General features: G+C 39.1%; 1 protein-coding gene across 5 annotated transcripts in view; it reads left to right on the top strand.

Annotated features, from left to right (window-relative positions):
- unc13bb (unc-13 homolog Bb (C. elegans)) overlaps positions 1 to 23,381 on the top strand; it is a 124,685-nt gene extending 101,304 nt beyond the window's left edge. For all 5 annotated transcript variants that reach the window (XM_079804879.1, XM_079804878.1, XM_079804880.1 and 2 more), the window contains 19 exons: positions 1,207 to 1,275; positions 1,361 to 1,450; positions 1,572 to 1,712; positions 2,442 to 2,572; positions 2,666 to 2,751; positions 2,892 to 3,018; positions 3,112 to 3,208; positions 3,600 to 3,743; positions 4,261 to 4,338; positions 5,137 to 5,214; positions 10,508 to 10,596; positions 12,996 to 13,142; positions 13,226 to 13,349; positions 13,617 to 13,667; positions 16,487 to 16,564; positions 16,649 to 16,796; positions 18,123 to 18,215; positions 18,326 to 18,485; positions 20,655 to 23,381. In XM_079804879.1, the coding sequence (XP_079661005.1) occupies positions 1,207 to 1,275; positions 1,361 to 1,450; positions 1,572 to 1,712; positions 2,442 to 2,572; positions 2,666 to 2,751; positions 2,892 to 3,018; positions 3,112 to 3,208; positions 3,600 to 3,743; positions 4,261 to 4,338; positions 5,137 to 5,214; positions 10,508 to 10,596; positions 12,996 to 13,142; positions 13,226 to 13,349; positions 13,617 to 13,667; positions 16,487 to 16,564; positions 16,649 to 16,796; positions 18,123 to 18,215; positions 18,326 to 18,485; positions 20,655 to 20,940 (2,217 nt within the window). In that variant the 3' untranslated portion in view covers positions 20,941 to 23,381. The remainder of the gene's footprint in view (positions 1 to 1,206; positions 1,276 to 1,360; positions 1,451 to 1,571; positions 1,713 to 2,441; positions 2,573 to 2,665; positions 2,752 to 2,891; positions 3,019 to 3,111; positions 3,209 to 3,599; positions 3,744 to 4,260; positions 4,339 to 5,136; positions 5,215 to 10,507; positions 10,597 to 12,995; positions 13,143 to 13,225; positions 13,350 to 13,616; positions 13,668 to 16,486; positions 16,565 to 16,648; positions 16,797 to 18,122; positions 18,216 to 18,325; positions 18,486 to 20,654) is intronic.
- Positions 23,382 to 27,243: the final 3,862 nt, after the last annotated feature.

Below are 27,243 nucleotides of genomic sequence, written 5' to 3'. Positions count from 1 at the left end.
TTGCTGCATTTTGTTGATTGAGCTGACTTCAAGATTTGACCGTTTTAATGTCAGCACTAAACCATCAAACATGGTTGTCAACCAGGAAAGACAAAATCGAAAGACCATTTTGAAAATGGAGGTGTCTATTGTGGCAGTGTTTCTTTGTCTTGTATCGACAGACCAGCTAAGTAAAGCACCATGGGACGCACAATTCAATATCAGCGTTATGGATTGGATCACTTCAGCTAATTGCAAGTTGTAATTATAGCAACCCAGTCTCATTGGAAAAATGTGGATGTGGCGAAATTTATGCAAAATTATATTACAATGCTGCTTGCACGAAACTTGTGAAATGCTCAGTGAGTGGTACTTAAAGTGTGTTCAGCAGATGAACGTGAATCTGGTAAAGTTTTATTACGTTGGTTGTTGTACATATCGCAGTAGTTCGGAAATTAAAAGGTCCGGTGAGTGGCGCTAAAAGGTTAATGCTCTATTGCGTTTGAAAATAACATACCGCCTACACAAAACCTTAAACATACCCGATAGTATTAACAGAAGAAAACGTGAGATAAAAACACATTTGCTGATGCAACCATGCCATTTTAGCTTGCTTCTACAAGTCTTTGAGCTCTTTTATCATGACTTGTGTTTCACGGGAGTCGTACCTGAGCGCTCCGCATCTCAAGTGCAATGCTGTATCAGGTGTGATACAGAGTTTACCACATCAGAAAAGCCAAACATATGCAACTGGTTACATCAAAATGTATTAGTTTACAAGTCATGCACTATGGTAAAAGTGGTAAAAGTTCATAACAGTAATCGATAATCTGCCCTTGTGTGAAATGTTTGTGTTTTACTGCTCTAGTGTTCATTTCAACTGGAAACTACATTGAATTGTATGTGTATAGGTACGTTTTGCCGAAATTTAGGTAGAGGCAAGTTTGTCCAATGAGCCCATGTTGAATTATGGTGTCAAGACAACCTTGTCAGTTGTTTAATGGTATTCTTAAATTGCAGACGAAAAATAAGATTGTAACCATATTGTCATTAGTGGGTTAGTTGACTCTAAATCATCTTTACTAAAGCTCATATGGTTCCATCTGTATGCCGTAAAGTATCATAATAGTTGTCCATAAGACTGCGCTGTCAAGATGCCTCAATTCAATATTTCCTGACAAAGTCCTGAATGGCTAAAAATCTTGCTTCATTTTTCTCTTCTAACAGAAAGAGAGGTTTGTCAAGCTCTTGGATCAGCTGCACAATTCCCTGCGCATTGACCTCTCAATGTATCGAGTGAGTTTTGGTGGCTTTTTCATTTACAACCTATTTTTAGCTCTTAAGATGGTGATTCTCAGTGTTCGTCTCTTCTCTTTCTCAGAACAACTTCCCTGCGAGCAGTAAGGAACGTTTACAGGACCTCAAATCTACAGTGGACCTCCTGACCAGCATCACCTTCTTCAGAATGAAGGTGAAGAATGAAAAGCAAAAAATAAATAAAAATTAGAACCAGTTTTTGATTCTCAAGCCTATTTTCCATCAGTGCTTATTTTGTCCTTTATTTATACTCTCTACCATCTTACTCTGGACAGGTCCAGGAACTGCAAAGTCCCCCGAGAGCCAGTCAGGTCGTGCGAGACTGTGTCAAAGCCTGCCTCAACTCCACATACGACTACATCTTCAACAACTGTCAAGAGCTGTACAGTCGCCAATATCCTCAAATTGGAGACACGGTAAGACAGTCACTCCTCTACAACCTAACATTTATGCATGCTTTCAAGATTTAAAGCTGAAGGGTGTCGTTTCTTTGCCACTAGCGTCACTAAACAGTGTTGCAAAAATAAGTTAACAGATCGCCCAGACTCACACCATTGCTTAAGGTCTGTTCAGGATGTTTATAAAACCATTTTAAAACGGCCACGACGTATACACTTTTCAGGGGTAGTGAACTACTTGTAGTCATTGCAAATGAAAATGGAATGGAAGAAAGTATTTTAGCATTATTTATGTTGTAATATAGTATTTATTCATTTGTTGAATCAGCTTTTATATATATTTTTTTCTTGTCATTTTATATATATTTTTTTATTTCTGTTTAGCTTTTTATTTTATTTTATTTATTTTAGTTTTAGTAATGTACTTCAGATTATTTTATTTCAGTTAGTTTCCAGCTTTATTTCAATTAACAAAATATTTTTTTAATTAGTTTTAGTGAAAAATAACATCTGATTTTAACATTGCAAAATTACTTTTAATGTAATATTTTACAAATGTTTAATTTACTACATTTTAAATGTATTTTAAATCTGATTTGGTGTAGTTTTCTTGTTGTGTTCATAAAATGACATGATGATTTGAATTTATATAATTATTGTTATTAATAATAATAATTGTTATTTTCATTCATTCATTCATTCATTCATTCTCTTTTATAATGCAAATGATTGTTTTTTTTTGGCCAGCATAAGGACGAGTGCATCCCAGAAGATCAGGGCCCCAGCATCAAGAACTTAGATTTCTGGCCCAAACTCATCACCCTCATTGTGTCCATCACTGAGGAGGACCGTAACTCCTACACCCCTGTCCTAAACCAGTGCGTGTGCACACAAACCTGAATATATATACACACCTCATCTAACTTGATTGTCCTGCCATCATGTGACTATCTGTTCCTGTTTCTCCACAGGTTTCCTCAAGAACTGAACGTTGGGAAGTTGAGTGCAGAGGTCATGTGGAATCAGTTCTCTCAGGATATGAAATACGCCATGGAAGGTCAGTAACTGTCCTGTTCGTTGATCTGGTATATCGGAGATATCAACTTCTTTAAACTTCAAACTAATATCGTGTGCGTCATCCTATCTTTTTGTTCAGCCACCAAATGTTGTTCACATTCAAATATTCTTGCTCCATAGAACATGAGAAACACCGGCTATGTAAGAGCGCAGACTACATGAACCTGCACTTCAAGGTCAAATGGCTGAATAACGAATATGTGAAGGATCTACCAGCCTTCAAGGGAGTCGTGCCCGAATACCCCACGTGAGTGAGCTCTTCATCATCTCAACTACCAAACACATTCAGAAGCAAAAGCGTTTTTTGATATTTGTTCACATTATGTCTTTTTTTTTCCAGGTGGTTCCAGCTGTTTGTGCTGCAGTGGCTAGATGAGAACGAGGATGTGTCCATGGAGTTCATGCATGGAGCCCTGGAGAGAGATAAAAAAGATGGAGTAAGATGTTTTTAAGTGCAATTTCCGTCTAATAGCCTGTTACTTTCACACATTATCATCACAGAAATGTTTCTTGGGCTTAATGGTGCTCTTGCGCCCACAAACCGGTCGTTTTGCCATTCAAAACTGTTGAACTTCAAGAGTTTTGCCATATGCAAGACATTTTATTAATTCTTCTGTAGACCTACAAAAATTTGTATCTTCCTGCTTGTTAAAGGATCGACTCACCCTTGTGTCTGCATAATTATGAATACATCATTCAAATTGTACAGTAATCATTCTTTGCCCTTGACCTTTTAAAGTCAAGTGCATTTAGTACTTGCCAAGTGTTAAATTTGGACACAATATGGCAAAATGGCATTTAAATGGTGTGCTTCTATCTCCTCTACAGTTCCAGCAGACGTCAGAGCATGCTCTCTTCTCCTGTTCGGTAGTGGACGTGTTCACCCAGCTCAACCAGAGCTTTGAGATAATCAAGAAACTGGAGTGTCCCGACCCCAAAGTCATGGCCCTCTACAGCCGCCGTTTCGCCAAGGTAGACCAGCGTCCCTCCTAATCGGATTACAAATAGATTCATGTCAGAACAAATGTCGACTGTCAGAGTATTATCTCGTTTGTAGAATTATCTGCAATTTCGGAGAGAATGGCCCCTTTTTAGCCAAAGGGCATCTTGGTGTGGAGCAGATGAAGAATATCAATAGAGTAAAAAAAAACAGTTGTCTGAAAGAATGAGATTCTATTGTAATCAAATGAAAATGCTTAATGCAGTCTTTTCCATTAAGCTTCAGTCAGTCCCCAGACCAAGTCTCTGGTAGAAATGTATAGTCCCCCTCAAGAAGGTTTATGGGACTTGTGGATGAGAGTTTATTGGGCTGATGTCCAGCAGTTTTATGGTAGCAAGCACTGAGTGCTGAGAGTCCCCTGGAGAGCTTCTACTAGATTTCCTGAAATGTTAGCCTGCTTTTTCATTTGTTTGTTTGGTAATGCTATTACCAAGACATTTTGACTTTTGAAAAACGTTAAGCTCAGTTCTTCATCCTTTGTTTTCACAGACCATTGACAAAGTCCTCCTGCAGTACAGTGCCATTCTGAAGAAGAGCTTCCCGTCCTATTGTGATAAGGAGAAGATTGTAAGTTGTTCTCTTGATGGTTAACATTGACATTTCTGTTAGTTTGCTGCCTTTTCTAATACATCTCTCTCTTTGCTCTTTCATTTGTAAAGTATTCATGATTTGGATTATCCATCATCACATGGTCACTCAATTATAAACCATTGTTCATTTATTTTATTATAAAATATGGATGTATTTATTATTTATAAATATTTATTTAAATAAATGTGTGCATCTTGTTATATAATAAATAAATACATATATAAATAAATATAATGAATGCATACATCTTATACTTATAATGTAAAAATATATAAATAAATGGAATCAAATATATCATATTACAATATATTAGTAATTTTAATACTTGTGCATATTTTAGGTTAAATAAACAGTTATATAATTTATTTATTTAGATTGTAAATATATGGAATCAAATATATAAAGTATAATAAGGTATATAAATATAAATTTCACCTAAAATTTAAGTATTAAAATGACTAATATAATATAAATATATGGAATCAAATAAATAAAGTATGATAGTATTAGTTACTTAATTGATAATAATAATAATAATAATAATAATAATAATAATAATAATAATAATAATAATAATAATAATTTTAATTGTAGGTTCAATTAAAACATTTTTATTTTTTTAATTTTAGTTATTTATTTTACACATCCATATTGATATTAAAATATTTAGTTTGCCTCTGGTTTCTTGCATTTAAAGCATGTTTTGAGTACAGGCTAAAGTATGTTGCTAAAGTCTTTTTTCTTCTTCTAATAAATCTCTCTGTTTGTCCTCAGCCATGCGTCTTGATGAATAATGTCCAGCAGTTGCGTGTCCAGCTTGAGAAGATGTTTGAATCTATGGGTGCCAAACAGGTAGGAGAGCAGCAGAGAAAGGTGACCTTTCCTAAGCAAAGGAGTCATTTGTCCTCTCCTCGTTTGTCTAGACATTAGAGGACATCAGGGGCCTGTATTCTCTCTCAGCATATTAAGAGAACTCTTTCCCAGTTGTACCCAGGTGGCCTTGATGCAGTGTTGTCATCTTATCTTTTATACAGTTAACGTTTTGCTTGCAAGTCATTTAGGAATCGTATAAATAACAAAGTGTGCCAGTAAGGGGTTTCACAACTGTTCATTTTTTCTTTGATAATTTCATTATACTTAGCTTGTATTGCATTCATTACTATTTTGGCTGATGTTAAAGCAGCATTTGTGCCTTTCCTCATCAGATTGCCTCAGAGGAAGCCAGGGTATGACTAGACTGCTCTAGAATTCAGACCTCTCTAGTTGGTAGGCAAAGTAGAGTAGTGTTAGAGCTGTTGCGAATGAGTGTCAATCTGCCGGTTTGAATTTTCTCATAGTCAACATGATAGCAGACCTCAAAAATATATAGCATAATAAGCATGTGATTAACATAATTTTTTTTAAATAAAGTTGGATGCAATAGTGGATCCTGAGGGGGAGGAGGAGGTGGGTACACAGAATTGTCATGTCCCAAAATACACATTTCTGTATGTGTGTTCCTAAAGGCATTTCGCTTTCATCTGTCATTTATCAGGTTATTGAGGAAAATGTGGAAGATGGCGAGGTGGGTACAAATAGGCTAGATGTAATTGTGCCAGACATTAATAAATAATTTCAGTCCTAGCCACTTCCCTAAACTCCATTCTAGTGAATCCATTTACGTAGAATTAAAATTAGAACATATTTGTTAAAAGTAGTTTTGAAAGGAGTGCAGTTGCTTGTGTTGAATAATGTAATAATGTATGCTTGATTAGAACCCTGATGTCATAAATCCTTTTGGATCAGGTGACTTTGAACTTGTGATCAGATGGCTTGTGTGTGTGTGTGGGGGTGTGTGTGTGTGGGGGTGTGTGTGTGTGTGGGGGTGTGGGGTCCTGGTATACCCTATGTTATGGGGACCAAATGTCCCACAAAGATAGTATTTTTGACCTTGTTTGAAAATTGTTTTGGTCCCAATGAGTAAAACAGCTTATAAATCATACATGGAAATGTAAAGATGCAGAACGTTTTCAGTGATTGGTAGGGTTAGGGTATAGAATATACAGTTTGTACAGTGTAAAAATCATTATACCTATGGAAAGTCCCCATAAAACATGACAACCCGTGTGTGTGTTGTGGCTATAGTTTGAGTCTGTGTCTCTCAGGCTGGTAAGTTAAGGATTAGTGAAGCCTTGCATGTGTTAGACAATGACATCAAGCTCTCCACATTGCTGATCTGTTTAATTTCCTTTTACTTTTTATAAGTTTGTTGGATTCGTTGGATGGGAGCACTAAGAAATTCCAGTCCGTTTCAGATTGTTGTGGTTGACTTGTGTTGTCCTCTAGAAATTGGCTCCCCTTTTCTTTGTGAATGATTTTTATTTTATAAAGACAATTTAGTGTATTTTATCAATTGTTGTTTAAAAAAAACTGAGAATAATTCTGTATATGCACTGAAAAAAAGAAATGTTTTAGTATTTTTTTGTTTTTCAGTAAAAAATAATCTATACATCCTTAAAAAAGTAAAATTAAATTAAAAGTAAGTAAAGTAAAATTCCATATGAGAAATATCATAAGCTTTTTTTTCAGAGAATATGTCTTGATTTATTGAAGTTTGTAAAGTTTAATTTTCTTACCCCATTGGTAAGTGGTTTTTATATATAAATTTCACTAGCTTTTGTCAGAATTGTGCAAAAGAAATTGTGTGGGGGAAAAAAATTAACTCGTATTTAATTTTCTCATATATTTTCTGAATCAAGTTTTAATATCTTATGCAATTTTACCTCTGAAGTATATTTATTAGGTTTTTATAATGTATCAATATTTTTTACTGAAAAACAAGTCAAAAGTTATTTATTTATTTATTTATTTATTACGGTGACAAATTTGTGTTCTCACAAACTTATTGCTTAATGATTCTGCTCTATTGGAGATGTATATTATTTACTTGGCAATATAAAAGCAACAGTGTTTCTTTCTTTCTTTCTGTCTTTCTTCATTCCTTCCTTTCTTTCTTTCTTTCTTATAAGATGGCTCTGAAAGGAGCTTAACCCATTTCCTTGTTTCAAGATGTAAATCAATCTCGCCAAAATCAAATGTATCTCAGGTTTTCTCTGCAGTGACATCTGCTGGTCAGATTTCGCCACAGTTCATTGCTTAGGAAGGTGGTAGATTTAAGAGAGGCTGTATTTGTATGGGCGGCACACATTAGCTTCAGTACTTCAGTTCTGACTGTATGATCTGGCTTGTGTCCCCAGCTGGAAGAGAGTGAGGATGAGGAGGACGAGTTACAGGAGGTTTGTTATTGGATCATGTGTGCTGGATTCATAGTTGTTTCATCCGTTATTGTCCTTTTAATCCAGCAATCTCCCAAGCGTCCCGTTCCAGCCCACAGACACGCTGCTGTCCCATTGCCGGCAGTCATCAGTCTGTCCTGATCAGCCGTGTCTGAACTGTGTGTGAACTCCCATCCGAGCCTCAGCCCCTCCCCTCCCCTCCACATGTGAAGCCTTTAACAGTGGCTCACTGTGACCTTCATTTGTGTCTGTGTCCTATAGAGGACTTTATTACCTTCTCTTCATACCCTCCACCAATCTCTAATAAGCTCCAAAGATCACCTCAAACCCTCAACCTGAATGTACAGACTAAATTTCAAGTGAATAAAGGGCAAATTAATAATAGAAGGCTTTAGATAACAGCTTTTATGTAATGTACACTGCTGTTCAAAAGTTTGGGTCAAGTAAGTAGTTTTTAAAAAATAATTACTTTTATTCAGCTTAAGGATTAATTAAATTGACCAAAAGTGAAATTAAAGGCATTTATAATATTACAAAAGATTTATATTTCAATTAAATGCTGTTTCTTCAAAGATGAATGATCAATGAACTTTATATTACGGTTTCCACAAAAATATGAAGCAGCGCAACTGTTTTCTACATTGATAATAATAAGAAATGTTTTTTTGAGCAGCAACTTAGCATATTAGAATGATTCTGAAGGATCATGTGACACTGAAGACTGGAGTAATGAAAATGTTAAACAATTTCACAATATTACTATTTTTAATGTATTTTTGATCAAATAAATGCAGCATTGCGTAAGAGCATCAGAGATTTCTTTCAAAAACGTATAAAATCTTTTAAACGGTTTATAATTACAATTTATACATTTTGTATAATGCAAGTATTTATCACAATAAAGAAATGGTTCTCCATTTTGTTTTGTAACATTTATGTATTTAATGTTAAAATGTATTTTCCTAAATTTCCAAAAATTTCAAACCTCTATTTAATTATTTGGTCTAGGTGGACTAAATTATTTGTTGAAAAATAAAAAACAAATTCAACTTTTATGAGTATCTTATTTTTTTCTTAATGCAATTTCGTTAAGCCTAATGCAATATCATATTTTCATTTTGATATTCATTCTTTTAACCATCACCCTAGTGTTGTTCCCTACACAGCACAGTAATTGTTTTACTGTAGCTCTATACGAAAGGTGAACGATTAAGGATTTTTATTTTTTTTCTTAACCCTGCCCATAGATGGAGATCTCAGAGGACAAGGTGTGTATTGAGTCCCTTGAGTCATTTCTTAGGAAGTGATTCATTTGTCCCTGAATTTGGCATATTACACATTCAAAAAATGATCTTGAAGTGCACTTGGTACATAATTATACAACATTTCTTTATATCCATGAAAAGCCTGAGAAAGCAGACAGGAAGCAAAAGGTGAGGCCCAGACGTGTTCATTTAAGCAATCCCTTTAATAGACCCAGATTTTGTTTCAACCTTCCTATTGGTCCAGAAATCAAGAAAAATAACTGTTAATTTCATCGAAAGAATGAGAGATTATGGATTAGACCAAATGTTGAAAATTTCGGGATTGGTTGATTGTGCTAGAGCAACAGTATTTCTGGCCAATAGGATGACCATATGCAAATATCCCTGACTTTTATTGCTCATGATTGGGCGGTATAGAGCACTGCAGTGATGATGTATTTTAAGGCAAATCCCGAAAGTTAGCATCACCCATAGAAGTTTTCCATTTGGATTTTGAATTATTGCAGGTAATAAGTTCTGTGGCCAATTCATTATTCAAAATTGAATACAACTTTTATGAATTTTGAAGCCTAAATACAATCGCCAGAAGTAAACAACTAAACATAGGCAATAAATGTACAATTCATGACTCCATCACTAAGCTTCCGACAACTATGCCTGAAAGTATGGGTTAAAATAGTTTGCAGGAATGCGATTATAAATACAATGTGGCTATGAAAGCAGACTATTAAGTAGACAAGCTTACCTGTTCAGTGTGATGTGAGATTTTCACAACAACCTCTGTTGTCCCATTTAGCCACTTGTTAGCAACCGCCTTTTTCAAAACAAGTAAAACCTCAAAATCACACATTCATTACTGACCATTACTGATGTATTTTATGTCAAAGAATAAAACATGAAAAAACTTGTGTTAACCACAGAACATATTTCAGGCATTTAACCAAAAACTCATTGACTTCAGTCCAATGGAACCGTAAGTGCTAAAATGCAACCTTTTTTCTGGATTTTGGCCTACAAAAATACATCGTCCCTGAAGCACTGTATTGCATCTGCAGTACACACTACATACTATAGACATTAAATATTAATAGTATTCTCTAGTTCCCCAGAAAGACTAAACCCATTACCCCTAGTTAATTTATGGGGTTATGAAATAATTGTTGAAATGAATGAGAGTTAAACATGTTCCTTTACTTTGCTCTTTCTGAAGGTGGTGTTCAGCAGTAATCAGGTGGGTTACACAGCCAGTGCTGTCATATGGTACACGTGTGTGTGTGTGTGTGTGTGTATGTGTGTGTGTGTGTGTGTGTGTGTGTGTGTGTGTGTGTGTGTGTGTTTGAGAGCTCATAAACAAAGCACATATACAATAGAGGACTCTAGTTCTGTCTTTCTTCATTTCCCTGACTCCTCTCACTGGGACTATGTGAATTTTCGCAGACTCTTTTTGCCCCATCACCATAAACAATGTTGTTCTTCACCCCCCTCTGAACTGCCATACCATCAATGAAGCATTGGGGTTATGAAAATGGTGTTTGTGCACAGGGTGACATGATTTGATGATGGAGAGCCACTGAACTAATCCGAGCTGTCTGTGTGTGTCTGCAGCTGGATACAGAGGCCAGTGACATCCTGAATGATCTACAGGTCAAGCTGAACAACGTCCTGGACGAGCTGAGCAGCACCTTTGGAAACACGTCAGTGTTTATACATAATATACACACGGATGAATCACATGCAAACAGACATAGTGTAAAACCCAAATTAAAAAATATATTGTTTTTACATAAAGGAAAATAAGGTTTTTGCATTGACACTCTTTCTTTAGCACATTTTCTCCATTTCTCTCTTCCACAAAAAGGCCAAACATTAAACTTTTTTAATTATTTATTATTGTCATTACTAGCATAGTATTTTTTAAATTAAAGCATGAATTCCACATAATTATTAGTCATGTAATAATTCAATATATTCAGCATAAATTAAAGGCAGCACAAGAAATACTGCCACATTGTATAAATACGTCACAATTGCAATATATTAATTATAACAGATAGAAAGGTGTGTGAGATCTCATATCTCATTACTGTAATACAGTATTTTTTATTGTGTCACAGGGAAAAAAAACTGTTAAACGTTATTGTATGTCCTTGCTGCAGTGTAATTAACATTTAAGTACTGAGTAATATTAAGAAACAACTATAGGTTTAGGGTTAGGAATAGGGTTCGGTTTAGGTTTAGTTGCATGTAATTATGTAATTTTACTACAGTAAGTGCATGTAACACGTAACAACTACACTGTTAAATAATGAGTTACCAAAAACTGTAATACAATGGAATTGGTTTGTTAAAATAAGCATATAAATACTGATTGGTCAATCGCGCCATCCAGCGGTATACTATCCCTGATAACAACCGGTAAAAACTGATAACACAGTCTCATCCAGGTAACTGAAGTCTGCGGACTCTGCTCTTTCATTGATCTTTCATTAAAAAAAATCACATTTTGAACCTTTCACTGAAGTAAAACAATTGAAAGTGGGGGGAAATCTCATTATAAAATGTTTTTCTCTTGTTCACATTGGCTGCAATTATTGCCAAGATAACAGCTCTGAGTATTCTCCTATAATGCCTAATGAGTTTGGAGAACACCTTACAAGAGATCAGAGACCATTCCTCCATACAGAATCTCTCCAGATCCTTCAGATTCCCAGCACCATGTTGGTGCTTCTCTTCCCTTCAGTTCACCCCACTCCTTTTCTATAGGGTTCAGGTCAGGGGACTGGGACAGCCATGGCAGAAGCTTCATTTTGTGCTCAGTAACACATTTTTGTGTTGATTTTGATGTTTGTTTTGGATCATTGTCCTGATGGAAGCTCCAACCACAGCCCATTATAAGATTTCTAGCAGAGGCTGTCAGGTTTAGATTTTTTTTTAATCTGTTGGTATTTTCCAGAATCCATGGTACCATGTATCTGAACAAGATGTCCAGGACCTTCAGCAAAAAAATAGGCCTACAACATTAAAGATCCTGCAGTATATTTAACCATGGGCATGGGGTACTTTTTATCCCTGTTTGCACCAAAGCCATCTGGTGGGTTTGCTGCCAAAAATATTTTTTTTCAGTTTCATCTGACTATAGAACCAGGTCCATTTTGAAGTTCCAGCTGTTTCTGAATATGCTGGAGTTTGTTTTTGGATGAGCTTTTGAAACCCTCCCAAACAACTTGTGGTGATGTAGTGGGGCTGTTTGATAAATTTTTTTAGGCTTTCTGACCCCAAGACTCTGCAATTCTCCAGCTGTGAATCCTTGGAGTCTTCGTCCACTCAAACTCTCCTCCTCGTCGTGCATTAGGACGATATAGACGCACGTCCTCTTCCGGGCAGATTTGTAACCTCTTTAGTTGATTGGAACTTCTTAATTATTTCCCTGATGGTGAAAATGGGTATTTTCAATGCTTTAGCTGTTTTCTTACAGCCACTTTCTATTTTGTGAAGCTCATCAATTATATTCAACTATATTCTTTATACTATATTCTTAGTTTTTTTTCTCATTGTGATGAATTAAGGGATTTTGACTTTTGTGTTTCCTCATATTTATACTCCTGTGGAACAGGAAGTCATGGCTAGACATTTATGCTCCTAGTCACCCTGGTGTGCTAAAAAATATATGTATATATGAATGGGGAAATACTTCAGAAATATTTTACTCATAGGAATGTCTAGGGGTGCCAATAAATTGTGGCCAACATTGAGAAAAACAACATTGGAGAAAAACATTTATTTCATAATTGTGAAGTTTCCTCCCACTTTCAATTGTTTTACTTCAGTGAAAGGTTAGAATGTTGTGAAGTTTTTGAATGAAAGATCAAAAGGATAAACAATGCAGATTTATGCTCATGTTTACCAAGGGTGCCAATATTAGTGGAAGGCACTATATCTGGTTGGGGGATGTGGTACTAGTCTGGCTTGCATAATATCGCAATATCTGATGAGTAAAGATTAAAAAGGCTTAAATTAATTCAAATGGAAATTCCCCTCTTACTGCAGTCCAGCACGTTTCATCTTCATGCTAAACTCTGATCTTTCTCTGCAGTTTCCAGAGCCGTATTGATGACTGCATGCGTCAGATGGCTAGTCTGCTGTACCAGATCAAAGGTCCCGTCAACGCCAACAGCCGTAACCAGGTGGAGGCCGACTCTGATAACATGCTGCGGCCACTGATGGACTTCTTGGATGCAAAGTGAGTGAAACTCTCCTCACCTGTACAGAAACTATTATTCGTGTACCTGAAGCCTGTCCTGATCTGTGTGTATTTGTGAGCAGTTTGATGCTGTTTGCCTCGGTGTGTGAGAAAACTGTGCTGAAGAGAGTGCTGAAGGAGCTGTGGAGGATCGTGATGAACAGTCTTGAGAAGACCATCATCCTTCCTCAGGGCAATGACACCCTTGTAAGACCTGCATGACTGCAAGAGATTATCACACTTTTTCCAGACAAAGTTGTTGAAATCAAGGGATTCTTTAGTTTGCCATAAAATGTTATATGGCCCCTAAATGCTTCATTTTAAGAGATAGTGGTTCTATAGGAATCATTTTAGACTGAAACGTTTATAAATTCTTCCTACAAGTCTTAAAAAGGAAAATTTTAACATGCAAAATCCATGTTTTACATTTTCCAAACACTTCAATTCTGTAACACTTTTATCTCTTTCTGGCAGGGAATGATATTTTCAGCGGCTAAAGAACTGGGTCAGCTCTCCAAACTCAAGGTACCGCTCTAGGCTTGTTTAATCCAGACTATGATCTATTTAAACCAGCTCAGAGTTCAGCAAGTGAATACAGATGGTTAAATTTAACACAGTCTCAATTTAAATGCTATTTACATATTTCTGTACCCTGGTCAGGGTTCTGAGCCGGTTCAAGGAACAAAAACAAAATCCGGAAACAAACAAACTTTAACAGGAACATAAACCAAAACAAAAGTTTAAAGGGTACATAACACACAGAGTTTCTACCAGTCTCATGTTAATCTTGAGTACCTATAGAATAGTACTGCATCCTTCATTTCTGTGAAGAGTCTTTAGTTTTATCATATTTATAAAAGACAGATACAAGGTTATCAATGTTATCTTTCCCTCACAACCCAAAACACACTTCTTTAGTGACATTGTTGATTTTGTGGTCTAGAAACAAAATGACAGCGCTGCCGACGGCTTCCGTAACCCGAATATAGCTCTTTGACGGGCACGCTCTTGCTCTCGCTCTGGTTGATGTGCGCACGCGCTCATCCAGGAGAAGTGCCCATACAAGCAATTCCGCCCTTTATGCCGTCATACTGAGCCATACTCTAAAAAAAACTTTCCGAAACCTATTCGAAATCCTGAAGTGTATTTGGCACAGAAATAATCCATCATATGTCCAACTAATTAAAAAAAAATGTTGGTCATGTTTAGCATGAGAATCTAACTCTTCAAAGGAACACGCAGACTTTTGGGGACTTTAGCTTATTCACCGTATCCCACAGAGTTAGATAAGTCCATAAATACCATTCTCATCTCTGTGCGTGACATAACTCTGTCTGACACACCCACCGCGAGCCTAGCTTAGCACAAAGACTGGAGGTAAATGGCTCCAGCTAGCCTACTACTCAATAAGTGAAAAAATAACGCCAACATTTTCCTATTTACATGTTGTGATGTGTATAGTTACATCGTGTACTAAGATCGACGGAAAATGAAAAGTTGGGTAGTAATCAAGGAACTTTGCTGCTGTACCATGGGTGCAGTGGCGCAATGATATTAAGCAGCGGCTGAAAATAGGCTAACTTCCATCAACATAACCATCGTGACAACCTGCTTGCACAGAGAGTGTGCTGGCGAATATTTCCAGGCGCTGCGTAATATATATTATTTTATTGGCACGATATCATTGCAGACAGAGTTATGGCACGCACGGAGATGAGAATGGTATGTATGGACTTATCTAACTCTGGGGGATACAGTGAATAAGCTAAAGTCCCAAAAAGTCAGCGTGTTCCTTTAACAGTGTAAATAAGTCAGAATGCATGAAATAGCGTTAGACCCCCCCCCCCCCCCCCCCCCTTAATCCTTCTGAACAGAAACGCTTATTTGAAATGACCATTAACCAGTTAATAATATAATAACAAATATTTTATCGTTTGGTTTGATATTTTAATTTGATAGTCAACCAATCATGAATTCAAATAGCATGGCTTATGCAAATATGACGTTGACTCATCCAGCATGAGTGAAATTCTTATGCTCAGTTGTCAAGTCATCATAGGTAAATTGCTGGCATTAGCTTTTGGATCGCAGTTTTTCTGAGGTCACCAACCGTTAAAATATTATGATGAATGGCAGGTAATATGCAGCATGGTGTGTGTTTGAAACCAGCGAAAATTGCAGGTTAGTGTTGAACCGCTACTATTGAGGAAATTAAAAAACAGTATTGAGTTAGTATTGAGGCTTTATGTATGGTCAGACACTTGCATGTGTCATTATATTATTAACATTTTACCAAAGTCAATCTCAAATGAAGTTATGAGGTTTTTCAGCAACAAATGCTGGAGATTTGTTGTCAGTCATTAGAACAGTCGCATCTGAGGCAGTTACAACGGTTATTGTAGCTATGTGGGCACTTGTTTTTTTTTCTGTCGTTTAATACATTTGGCCAAAATCTTGTGTTAAAAAAATGAAATGCTATGCACGGGCTGTATAGGCTATGACTAGACAGCAAATACCAGGAAAATACACTCTTCTCTGCTCCTCGGATACATAAAACATTAGCCTTTACAAACATTATGTTTTTTGAGTAAAGAAAAGGCTGTACTTCACCAAAGAACCAGTTCTTTATTTACCCTTGGACTGAAAACAAGCAGAGACGGTCTCCAAAATGTGTGCAGTACTTCATTCATGAGGCGGGTGGAGCTACACAGTTTGAGAATCCACTGGAGTTGAGGTTTAATCAAAAGCTCTTAGTATAATGTTCTATTCAAGATCTTTTATAGTTTAAAAAAAAAGCATTATTAATTAACGTTTTAAACTTTGTAGGACTCAAAACTTCCTAGTGCAACAAGACTATTCAGGATTTTTTTAATTTTTTTTTTACAAAAGTAATTTTTGTTCTTGTAATTTTTAACTTTTTTTCTTGTATTTGTGATGTAAATGACCACATTGTGACCTTATATTTCGCAAATCTTATATACTCTTACTCATATTTCTAGTCATTGCAACTTTAATTCTTGTAATTGTGACTTTTTTTGTAATTGTGACTGTTTTCAATAATGTGACATTACATCTCACAGTTGCACCTTTTATTTCTCATAATTCCATCTGTATTTTTCTTTCTTTTACTCTGGGGCAGAAATGGGTTTCCATAAGTTTTTGATATCAGAAATCCAAAAAACATTAATACATTACCGCCTCTATTTACAAGTTAATGACATCTATTCAATGTTCGGATACTCCTGTCCATTAAGTTGAAAGGAACTGTTGTAGAGTTTTGGTTTGTATCAGAGGTTGTTTTTTGTATTATGTGGGGGGTTTTTTAATAGTTTTTGCCTCGGCAGGATCACATGTCTGGTGACGCTAAAAGCCTGACTCCCAAGCAGTGCGCGGTCATGGACGTGGCCCTCGATACCATAAAGGTATAAATTAGGTTTTCTTTAAAGCAGCTAAAAAGTTCCATGTTGTTTGAAAATTAAGCTTTGGTTATTTACTATCCTCTGTAGCAATACTTCCATGCTGGAGGGAATGGATTGAAGAAGGCCTTCCTGGAGAAGAGTCCTGAACTGTCCTCACTGAGACATGCACTGTCCCTCTATACCCAGACCACCGACACACTCATCAAGACATTTGTCACTTCTCAGCATGCTCAAGGTGAACACACAGACATGAACACACATGAATCTTCATACATATACTATAACGTCTTAATATCTATATCAAAGGAATTGTATGACAATTCAATCATCATGTACACTCATTTTGTTCCAAACCTGTATGAGTTACTTTCATGGAACATAAGATATTTTGAATAATGTTCACACTGTTTTTTCCATATAATGATATAACTTCACTGATCACTCTTCAGTTCATATCTTTTGATATCTTTAGTTTGTCAAGCAATGCTTCACTAGGTGTCAGTATTGAGCTGTGGATTACTGTAGACGGGACTCGTTTGACTACTTTTTGTATAGAAACCTCTTGATCTCTTCAAGCTTTATCTGTCTCGCTGCTTGATGTGGCTACTGTCCATGTTTCTCTGTTGTTTTTCTTGTTTTTAATGCTTTGCTTTTGATCGTTGTCTCTTTCACTGCTGCTTCTGCCTCTGTCTCTGCCCCAAGTGCATAATGGGAAGGGTATGAGGATAACACCTAGTGAGAAAATACAGCCCTCCAAGGGTAGGTCACCACAGACTCGCTGAGATCCAGATACCCTCACAGCCCCCTTCTCCAGATCCATTCCTACATGTGTATTGGGTTAATTTGCCCTCTAATGGGGTGAATCTCACAATCACCATGTCATATTTCATCCAAAACTTTAAATAAATAAATGTTCTTTTGCCTGAAGAACATGAAGCCTATTTTATGAAGCCTATAAGGAACATAAAAGACCCAATGAAATGGCTTAATGATTTTTTGACTCGTTGATGTATTTCCAGGAAGTTGGGATGAAACATTAAGTAGTCAGTAGTCTTTAGTTACGTCACAGCTACAGTATGAGCACTGATTTTAATGAGAGAGAGAGAAAGGTTAATGCAAAGAAAAGTTAGAGAAAAGTTAATGCAAATATGGTCTTTAATGCACAATGCTAACTTGGATTAAAAGTCACAATCTCATTTTGACCTCATGGAGTCACATTTCTTGATGAGATTCTTCACCCAACGATATTTCACTGTAATTTAGGCTCTGCGTTCCCTTCGTCATTGTCATGACTTCCTATTTATGTAAATTTGTTCCAGCTGGTACATCTTTCATCTCCGTTTTTCTAATGCTTTTAAATTTTTCTTAATTTCCTCCACTGTGTTTGTGTGTGTACTTTACCATATTTTGATAACAAATTGGTATTCAAAAGTGAGCTAAACCTGACACGACCTCCTTTTGGGGGTATTTGAGGGCTTCCTTAGACTTTTTTTAATTTAAAAAAAGAGGAATATGGATTGTCCCCATGTAGATAACTAACTAAATATATCTGTGTGTTTAGGCTCAGGAGTTGATAAGCCAGTAGGGGAAGTATCCATACAGATTGACCTCTTTACTCACCCGGGCACAGGAGAGCATAAAGTTACAGTTAAAGGTATGTCTTACTGCATTTTTATTGCTTTAAACTGCATTTTTATTGCTTTAAACTTTGTCTGTTCCACAAGTGTATTGTCTGATGACTGAATCACATTTTTATTCTTCTAGTTGTGGCTGCAAATGATCTGAAGTGGCAGACGTCTGGGATGTTTCGGCCATTTGTGGAAGCCACCATGATCGGCCCTCATCTCAGCGACAAGAAGCGCAGGTTCACCACCAAATCAAAGAACAACAGCTGGGCTCCCAAATTCAACGAGACCTTTCATTTGTGAGTGCAAAACCTAGTCATTCAGGACAAATAAGATTAGAAAGAGAGAACATGAGAATTGCACAATATTGCCAAAGCATCAATAAAAATAAAACGCCTGAAGGTTGAAAAGGCATAACAGACTTTTTTAGATAGATGTTACTAAGTGGTTGCTAAGGATTGTGATGGATGGATGGATGGATGGATGGATGGATGGATGGATGGATGGATGGATGGATGGATGGATGGATGGATGGATGGATGGGTGGATGGATTGATAGATTGATAGATTGATCAATAAAAATAAAACGCCTGAAGGTTGAAAAGGCATAACAGACTGTCAGATAGATGTTACTAAGTGGTTGCTAAGGATTGTGATGGATGGATGGATGGATGGATGGATGGATGGATGGATGGATGGATGGATGGATGGATAGGATAGGATGGATGGGTGGATGTATGGATAGGATTGATGGGTGGATGTATGAATAGATGGATGGATAGGATTGATGGGTGGATGAATGAATAGATGGATGGATAGGATTGATGGGTGGATGTATGAATAGATGGATGGATAGGATTGATGTGTGGATGTATGAATAGATGTATGAATAGGATTGGTGGGTGGATGTATGAATAGATGGATAGGTGGATGTATGAATAGATGGATGGATAGGATTGATGGGTGGATGTATGAATAGATGGATGGATAGTATTGATGGGTGGATGTATGAATAGATGGATGTATAGGATTGATGTGTGGATGTATGAATAGATGTATGAATAGAATTGGTGGGTGGATGTATGAATAGATGGATAGGTGGATGTATGAATAGATGGATGGGTGGATGTATAAATAGATGGATGGGTGGATGGATCGATAGGATTGATGGGTGGATGGATGTATGTATGAATAGATGGATGAATAGGATTGATGGGTGGATTTATGAATAGATGGATGGATAGGATTGATGGGTGGATGTATGAATAGATGGATGGGTGGATGTTTGAATAGATAGATGGGTGGATGTATGAATAGATGGATGGATAGGATTGATGGGTGGATGTATGAATAGATGGATGAATAGGATTGATGGGTGGATGTATGAATAGATGGATGGGTGGATGTATGAATAGATGGATGGGTGGATGTATGTATGAATAGATAGATGGATGGATAGGATTGATGGGTGGATGGATGAATAGATGGATGAATAGGATTGATGGGTGGATGTATGAATAGATGGATGGATAGGATTGATGGGTGGATGTATGAATAGATGGATGAATAGGATTGATGGGTGGGTGGATGTATGTATGAATAGATAGATGGATGGATAGGATTGATGGGTGGATGTATGAATAGATGGATGGGTGGATGTATGTATGAATAGATAGATGGATGGATAGGATTGATGGGTGGATGTATGAATAGATGGATGAATAGGATTGATGGGTGGATGTATGAATAAATGGATGGATAGGATTAATGGGTGGATGTATGAGTAGATGGATGGGTGGATGTATGAATAGATGGATGTATGAATAGATGGATGGGTGGATGTATGAATAGATAGATGGAGGGATAGGATTGATGGGTGGATGTATGAATAGATGGATGAATAGGAATGATGGGTGGATGTATGAATAGATGGAGGGATAGGATTGATGGGTGGATGTATGAATAGATGGATGGGTGGATGTATGAATAGATAGATGGATGGATAGGATTGATGGGTGGATGTATGAATAGATGGATGGGTGGATGTATGAATAGATGGATGGATAGGATTGATGGGTGGATGTATGAATAGATGGATGAATAGGATTGATGGGTGGATGTATGTATGAATAGATGGATGGATAGGATTGATGGGTGGATGTATGAATAGATGGATGGATAGGATTGATGGGTGGATGTATGAATAGATGGATGAATAGGATTGATGGGTGGATGTATGGATAGGATTGATGATTGGATGGATGTAGGGATGGATGGACTTTATTTTTTATTTTATTTTCGATGGATGGATGATAGAAAGACATATGTATGTATGGATGGATAGGTGGGTGGATGGATGGACAGATAGTTGGCGGATGGGTAGATGTGATGGATAAGTGGATATACGGATAGATGTGTAGTAAATAGTACAAGTTACTACTGAATTCCCCCTCTGTCTCTCTCTGCAGTATTCTTGGAAACGAGGATGGCCCAGAGTGTTATGAGCTGCAGGTGTGTGTGAAGGACTACTGCTTCGGCCGTGCGGACCGTGTGGTTGGTATCGCCGTCATACAGTTGCGGGATGTCGCACCGAGAGCCAGCTGCGCCTGCTGGTGTCCGCTGGGCCCGCAGATACACATCGATGACACGGGCCTCACCGTCATGCGCATCCTCTCCCAGCGCTCGGGTGACGAGGTGGCCAAAGAGTTTGTGAAACTCAAGTCCGAGACCCGCTCGGCCGAGGAGGGGAGGTGAGGACAGTCTTTGACAGCTGAAGACCATCTGAAACTCTTTACGTTGTTGAACGGATAAACAAAGGCTGGATGTCAACACTGTCAACTTTCTGTGTCCACACCAATGTTTTTGCTGCACACTGACACCCACTTCTGTCCCACAGAGAAGGGCTTTCAGCAGCCATGTGACATTTCATAAAGAGCACTGTTTGTCTGAAAGTGAATGGGGAGTCATCCTGATAAAACGGATTCCTAAAGACTTCCTTTTTTCCATATGTTGATATATAATGAAAAACACACTCACACACCAAGCCACTGACAAACTAGCAAAGGACTTGTCAGGGTAGATGCCATATTTTATAATAAACGAGACTGTGACGGATGGATATACAGTAATGTGCCATATTGTGCCAAACTTTTGCCTAATTAGGTGTTTGTTGTCCACTAGACATTTTTTATAAATATGTATTTGGGTGAATCTCATGAAAACAGACCACGTTTACCCCAAAACACACAATTAAATATAATATTACATTTGTAGATTTTTACATTTATAAGCCGATTTTACATTGCCATTAATTTATTAATGAATGAATACTTTACTATTGAACAAAATACAATTAATATTATAAAATAATTTAGATAAAATAAATAATACAAAATAATTTCACAATGCAAATAAAATAAAATGTTATTAAAAAATGTATTTTCTGATTTTGGGGTGAGTTTTGACCCTGACATTTATGAGATGCTTCCATTTTATGATTCAGCCATTTTCAATGTTTTCATTAATTTAATAATCAATGTCAAGGCACACAACAGCAAAACCAGGCATGTCTCTCTCACAAACGTTTTGTTTGTGAAAAATATTGTGTCTATCCCTGACTCAAGGTCCTATGAGCATTCAGAATGTTTGAATCTGAGTTTTGACCTCCGATCATCAGATTGCGCTGTGAGTGTGTCGTCGAGACATTAGTTTGTACAATACAGAGATTCCACATCCATTCATGCACTTTTTCCTCTGTAACCCCTTTTGCCATGTGTTTATTGCCTTATTTTGTTGATGCTGTGAATGTGTCAGTTTGAAATGTAATGATTATGATTGTCATGAATGTTGTGGCTCCTGAGACCGAGTGTGTTAGTTTCCAAGGGGCCGGATCTCATTCACTTGGTGTTGTGGAGTGAATCGTTGCATGAATCAGAATATGTAATCATGTCAGGGTTTGTAGAGAGATATTGTGTACATTTCACATCGTTTCCAAGTCAGCTCGCACGTGACACATCCGTCAGCCGAAAGTGTGCCTTTCTTACAGGCTTTGCGGCCGCTCACATGATGGATGACCTGTTTGCACCTCAGCCCACAAATCTTCTGCCTCTTACGGTCACCATTCATTTCAAAGTGAGCGGTACTTCAGCCATCGTCTATGACCAATAGGTGGCAGCAATAATCACATTTACACCTGCTTTTTTTGTGTGTGTGTGTGTGTGTGTGTGTGTGTGTGTGTGTGTGTGTGTGTGTGTGTGTGTGTGTGTGTGTGTCCATCGAAAGACAATGCAGCATCATCGGACAGTATTGAAGCTAAAATGTGTGAATGCTTTAAGGGGAGTCGTGTAATACTTTTCAATACTTTATATTTATATAGTGGAATGAGAGCGCTGAAATATCAGCATCAACTGGGGAGAGAAGATATGAAAGTTAACAAATACCCGATCAAGCTCAAATACGATCACTGATCAATTAAAGATAATGGTGAGGTTTATTTTTCGTTTCAAAGCGGCCTTATTTTATTTGTTCTATTTTCTATTTAAACGATTTTAACTTTGTATTTTTTTTCCTTTTAAGTAAAGATTATGAAGTCTTTTTTCTTCTGTGAAGTCTTGTTGTTACCCAGTTTCTTTTTGTTAAATTTTGTACTGTTGTGCTTTGTTTTTCCAGAAACGACTCAAACTGCAAAAACAAACAGGAAAAAGACACTAACACTAAATTTGTCCCTTTGTTGCCTGTGCAAAAAGTCTCACCTTGTTAATCCAAATTTCTATGTAAATACATTATTGTATTTTTCACAAGCACTGCCAATACGTAAAATGTATGTTAATATTGCCAATCATTATTGTGACTGTTAAACCTGTTATTTATTTCTGTACATTTCTCACTTCTAACTCTGTGTCACTTTATATACTGTTACCATTGTTTAGGCCAGCAGTGTTTGGACTGTATTTTAGAAGAGAACTGTCACTGTTTGTAATATACACATTCCTTGTGCCAACTTGTGGAAGTTCTCACCTTTTTTTTTTTTAAATCTTGAAACAACACTGACAATAATCACTGACATGTTTGGGAGTTTGCTCACATTTTTGAAGTTATATAGGTATTCTACACAGTCACTGCAAGGACAAATGTGTTATTAAAATGTTTGTGCGCACTCCAACAAATGATTTTATGTATAAAGTATCTTAAAGTAATGTTTGCTTGATGTCATTTATGTATAGGACAAAATTGTGTGATGAGCTGTTTATTTATTTATTCACTGAAAATTGTCAGTCGGAAGTTAGGGCTAAGCGATATTGGAAAAAAACTGACTTTGTGATATTTTGTTTTTCTGCGATACATATTGCGATATGAAAACAATTTCACCTGATGACTTGAATGGCTGAGTAAATACCATCCATCCATCATCTTCCGCTTATCCGGGGCCGGGTCACGGGGGCCACAGTCTAAGCAGAGACGCCCAGACTTTCCTCTCCCTAGCCACTTCCTCCAGCTCTTCCGGGGGAACCCCGAGGCGTTCCCAGGCCAGCCGGGAGACCTAATCCCTCCAGCGTGTCCTAGGTCTTCCCCGGGGCCTCCTCCCGGTGGGACGAGCCCAGAACACCTCCCTGGGAAGGCGTCCAGGAGGCATCCGAAATAGATGCCAAAGCCACCTCAGCTGGCTCCTCTCGATGTGGAGGAGCAACGGCTCTACTCTGAGCTCCTCCAGAGTGACCGAGCTTCTCACCCTATTTCTAAGGGAGCACCCAGCCACCCTGCGGAGAAAGCTCATTTTGGCCACCTGTATCCGGGATCCTGTCTTTTCGGTCATGACCCACAGCTCATGACCATAGGTGAGAGTAGAAACATAGATTGACCAGTAAATCGAGAGCTTCGCCTTACAGCTCAGCTCCTTCTTTACCACGACAGAACGGTACATTGACCGCATTACTGCAGATGCTGCACCGATCCGTCTGTCAATCTCCCGTTCAATCCTTCCCTCACTCGTGAACAAGACTCCAAGATACCTAAACTCCTCCACTTGAGGCAGGAACTCTCCACCAACCTGAAGAGGGCAAGCCACCCTTTTCCGACTGATAACCATGGCCTCGGACTTGGAGGTGCTGATTCTCATCCCAGCTGCTTCAAACTCTGCTGCAAACCGTCCCAGTGCACGCTGAAGGTCCTGGTCTGAGGAGGCCAACACGACAACATCATCCGCAAAAAGCAGCGACTAAATCGTGTGGTCCCCAAACCGGACACTCTCCGGCCCTTGGCTGTGCCTAGAAATTCTGTCCATAAAAATTATGAACAGAACCGGTGACAAAGGGCAGCCCTGCCGGAGTCCAACATGCACCGGGAACAAGTCAGACTTACTGTCGGCAATGCGGACCAAGCTCCTGCTGTACCTCCAGCACCCTGGAAAGGGTATCGAGCTGGTCCAGTGTTCCACGACCGGGACGAAAACCACACTGTTCCTCCTGAATCCGAGGTTCCACTATCGGCCGAATTCTCCTCTCCAGTACCCTGGCATAGACTTTCCTGGGGAGGCTGAGAAGTGTGATCCCCCTGTGGATGGAACACACTCTCCGGTCCTCCTTCTTGAAAAGAGGGACCACCACCCTGGTCTGCCAGTGCAGAGGCACTGTCCCCAACCGCCACGCAATGTTGCAGAGGCGTGTCAGCCAAGACAGCCCCACAACATCCAGAGACTTGAGGTACTAAGGGTGGATCTCATCCACCCCCGGTGCCTTTCCACTGAGGAGCTTTTTAACTACCTTGATGACTTCAGCCCGGGTGACGGACGAGTCCCCCTCCGAGCCCTCAGCCACTGCTTCCTCAATGGAAGACGTGTCAGTGGGATTGAGGAGATCCTCTAAGTATTCCTTCCACCGCCCAACGATATCCCCAGTTGAGGTCAACAGCTGCCCATCTCCACTGTAAACAGTGTTGGTAGGGCACTGCTTCCCCCTCCTGAGGCGTCAAACAGTTTGCCAGAATCTCTTTGAGGCCAACCGATAGTCTTTCTCCATGGCCTCACCGAACTCCTTCCAGGCCCAAATTTTTTATTTGCCTCCACAACTACCTGGACTGAAGTCCGCTTGGCCTGCCGGTACCTGTCAGCTGCATCAGGAGTCCCACAAGCCAGCCAGGCCCGATAGGACTCCTTCTTCAGCTTGACGGCATCCCTTACTTCCGGTGTCCACCACCGGGTTTGGGGATTGCAGCCTCGACAGGCACCGGAAACCTTCGGCCACAGCTCCGAGCGGCCGCGTCGACAATGGAGGTGGAGAACATGGTCCACTCGGACTCGATATCTCCAGACTCCCTCGGTATCCGGTCAAAGCTCCGCCGGAGGTGAGAGTTGAAGATCTCTCTGACAGGTGGCTCAGCCAAACGTTCCCAACAGACCCTCACAGTACGTTTGGGTCTGCCGAGTCTGTCCAGCTTCCTCCCCCGCCATCGGATCCAACTCACCACCAAGTGGTGATCAGTTCCACTTGGCTCCGCCCCTCTCTTCACCCGAGTGTCCAAGACATACGGCCGAAGGTCAGATGAGACGACCACAAAGTCGATCATCGACCTCCGTCTAGGGCAGTGGTTCTCAACTCCAGTCCTGGGGACCCACTGCTCTGCAGATTTTGTGTCTCTCTTATCTGACACACTTAGTTCAGTTCATGGAGCTCTCTCCTAACGAGCTGATGATCAGAATCAGGTGCCTTAAATAAGGTAGACATACAAAATGTGCAGAGCAGTGGGTCCCCAGGACTGGAGTTGAGAACCACTGGTCTAGGGTGTCCTGGTGGCATGTGCACTGATGGACACCCTTATGTTTGAACATGGTGTTCGTTATGGACAAGCCATGACTAGCACAGAAATCCAATAACAGAACACCGCTCGGGTTCAGATCAGGGGGGGCGTTCCTCCCAATCACGTCCCTCCAGGTGTCACTGTCACCTCCCACGTGGGCGTGGAAGTCCCCCAGTAGAACGACGGAGTCTCCGGTCGGAGCACTTTCCAGCACCCCTCCCAGAGACTCCAAGAGGGCCGGGTAAAGCCAGTTTCTGTGTCCAGAGATCAGGTCGTCGGGGGCCTCGCCCTCAACTGTCGCCCGATCCACTATGCACCGGCCCCTTATGATCCCTCCTGCAGGTGGTGAACCCACAGGAGGGCGGCCCCATGTCACTCGTTCCGGCTGAGCCCGACCGGGCCCCATGGGGGAGGCCCGGCCACCAGGCGCTCGCATACGAGCCCCAACCCTGGGCCTGGCTCCATGGTGGGGCCCTGGCTGCGCCATGTTGCGGTCCTTGTTTCTATTTTTATCATATGGGGTTGTGATCTGCTCTTAGTCTGGCCCATCACCAAGGACCTTTTTGCCTTGGGAGACCCTACCAGGGGCATATAGCCCCAGACAACATAGCTCCTAGGATCATTCAAGTACTCAAACCCCTCCACCACGATAAGGTGACAGTTCAAGGAGGGGGTGAGTAAATACCATTTTTTTTATTTCTGGGTGAACTAGCCTATTACTTGCAGTCTCACACAACATAGGCTGACGCCGTGGCCTAGTGGTTTGCACACATGCACCAACGGGTTGAGCTATGGTGCTCATGTAGGAAATTTGAGTTTTAATCCGGCTCACAATATTTCCTGTTCCCTTTTCTTTGTCACCTGTATCAATAACTTAAGCGGAAACATGTTCGTTTAATGTCACATGGGTTTAATGTTCGCTATGTCAGAAATTATTTTGGCAAATGCGATTCCATCTCCCATTATTTGTATGAACTCTTTTCCGCTCAAGTCAAAAACCACCTCAAGCAAGCATAACTTTTTTAGCGAAGTAAAGGATTTTTTCGAAATCTGCTGTTTCCATCACTCGTTTCTCATGCGATACTTCAAATTGCGCATTAAAACAGGGCAATGGATACATTGCTAATAAAAGAGGTAATAAAACAGCCCTTTTCCAGCTAACAATTTTTGGTTCCCAGAAAAATAACTACCCTGCAACGTTCTGGGAACATTATTTTATTGTTGCAAAAAATAAAAACCAAATACTAACGTCAGGGGAACGTTCTG

This window comes from Gobio gobio (genome assembly GCF_949357685.1).
Source record: "Gobio gobio genome assembly, chromosome: 22".
In the NCBI taxonomy this organism is placed as follows: domain Eukaryota; kingdom Metazoa; phylum Chordata; class Actinopteri; order Cypriniformes; family Gobionidae; genus Gobio; species Gobio gobio.
Note: the sequence above shows the minus strand (reverse complement) of the source record. Positions and strands in the feature narration are given on the sequence as shown.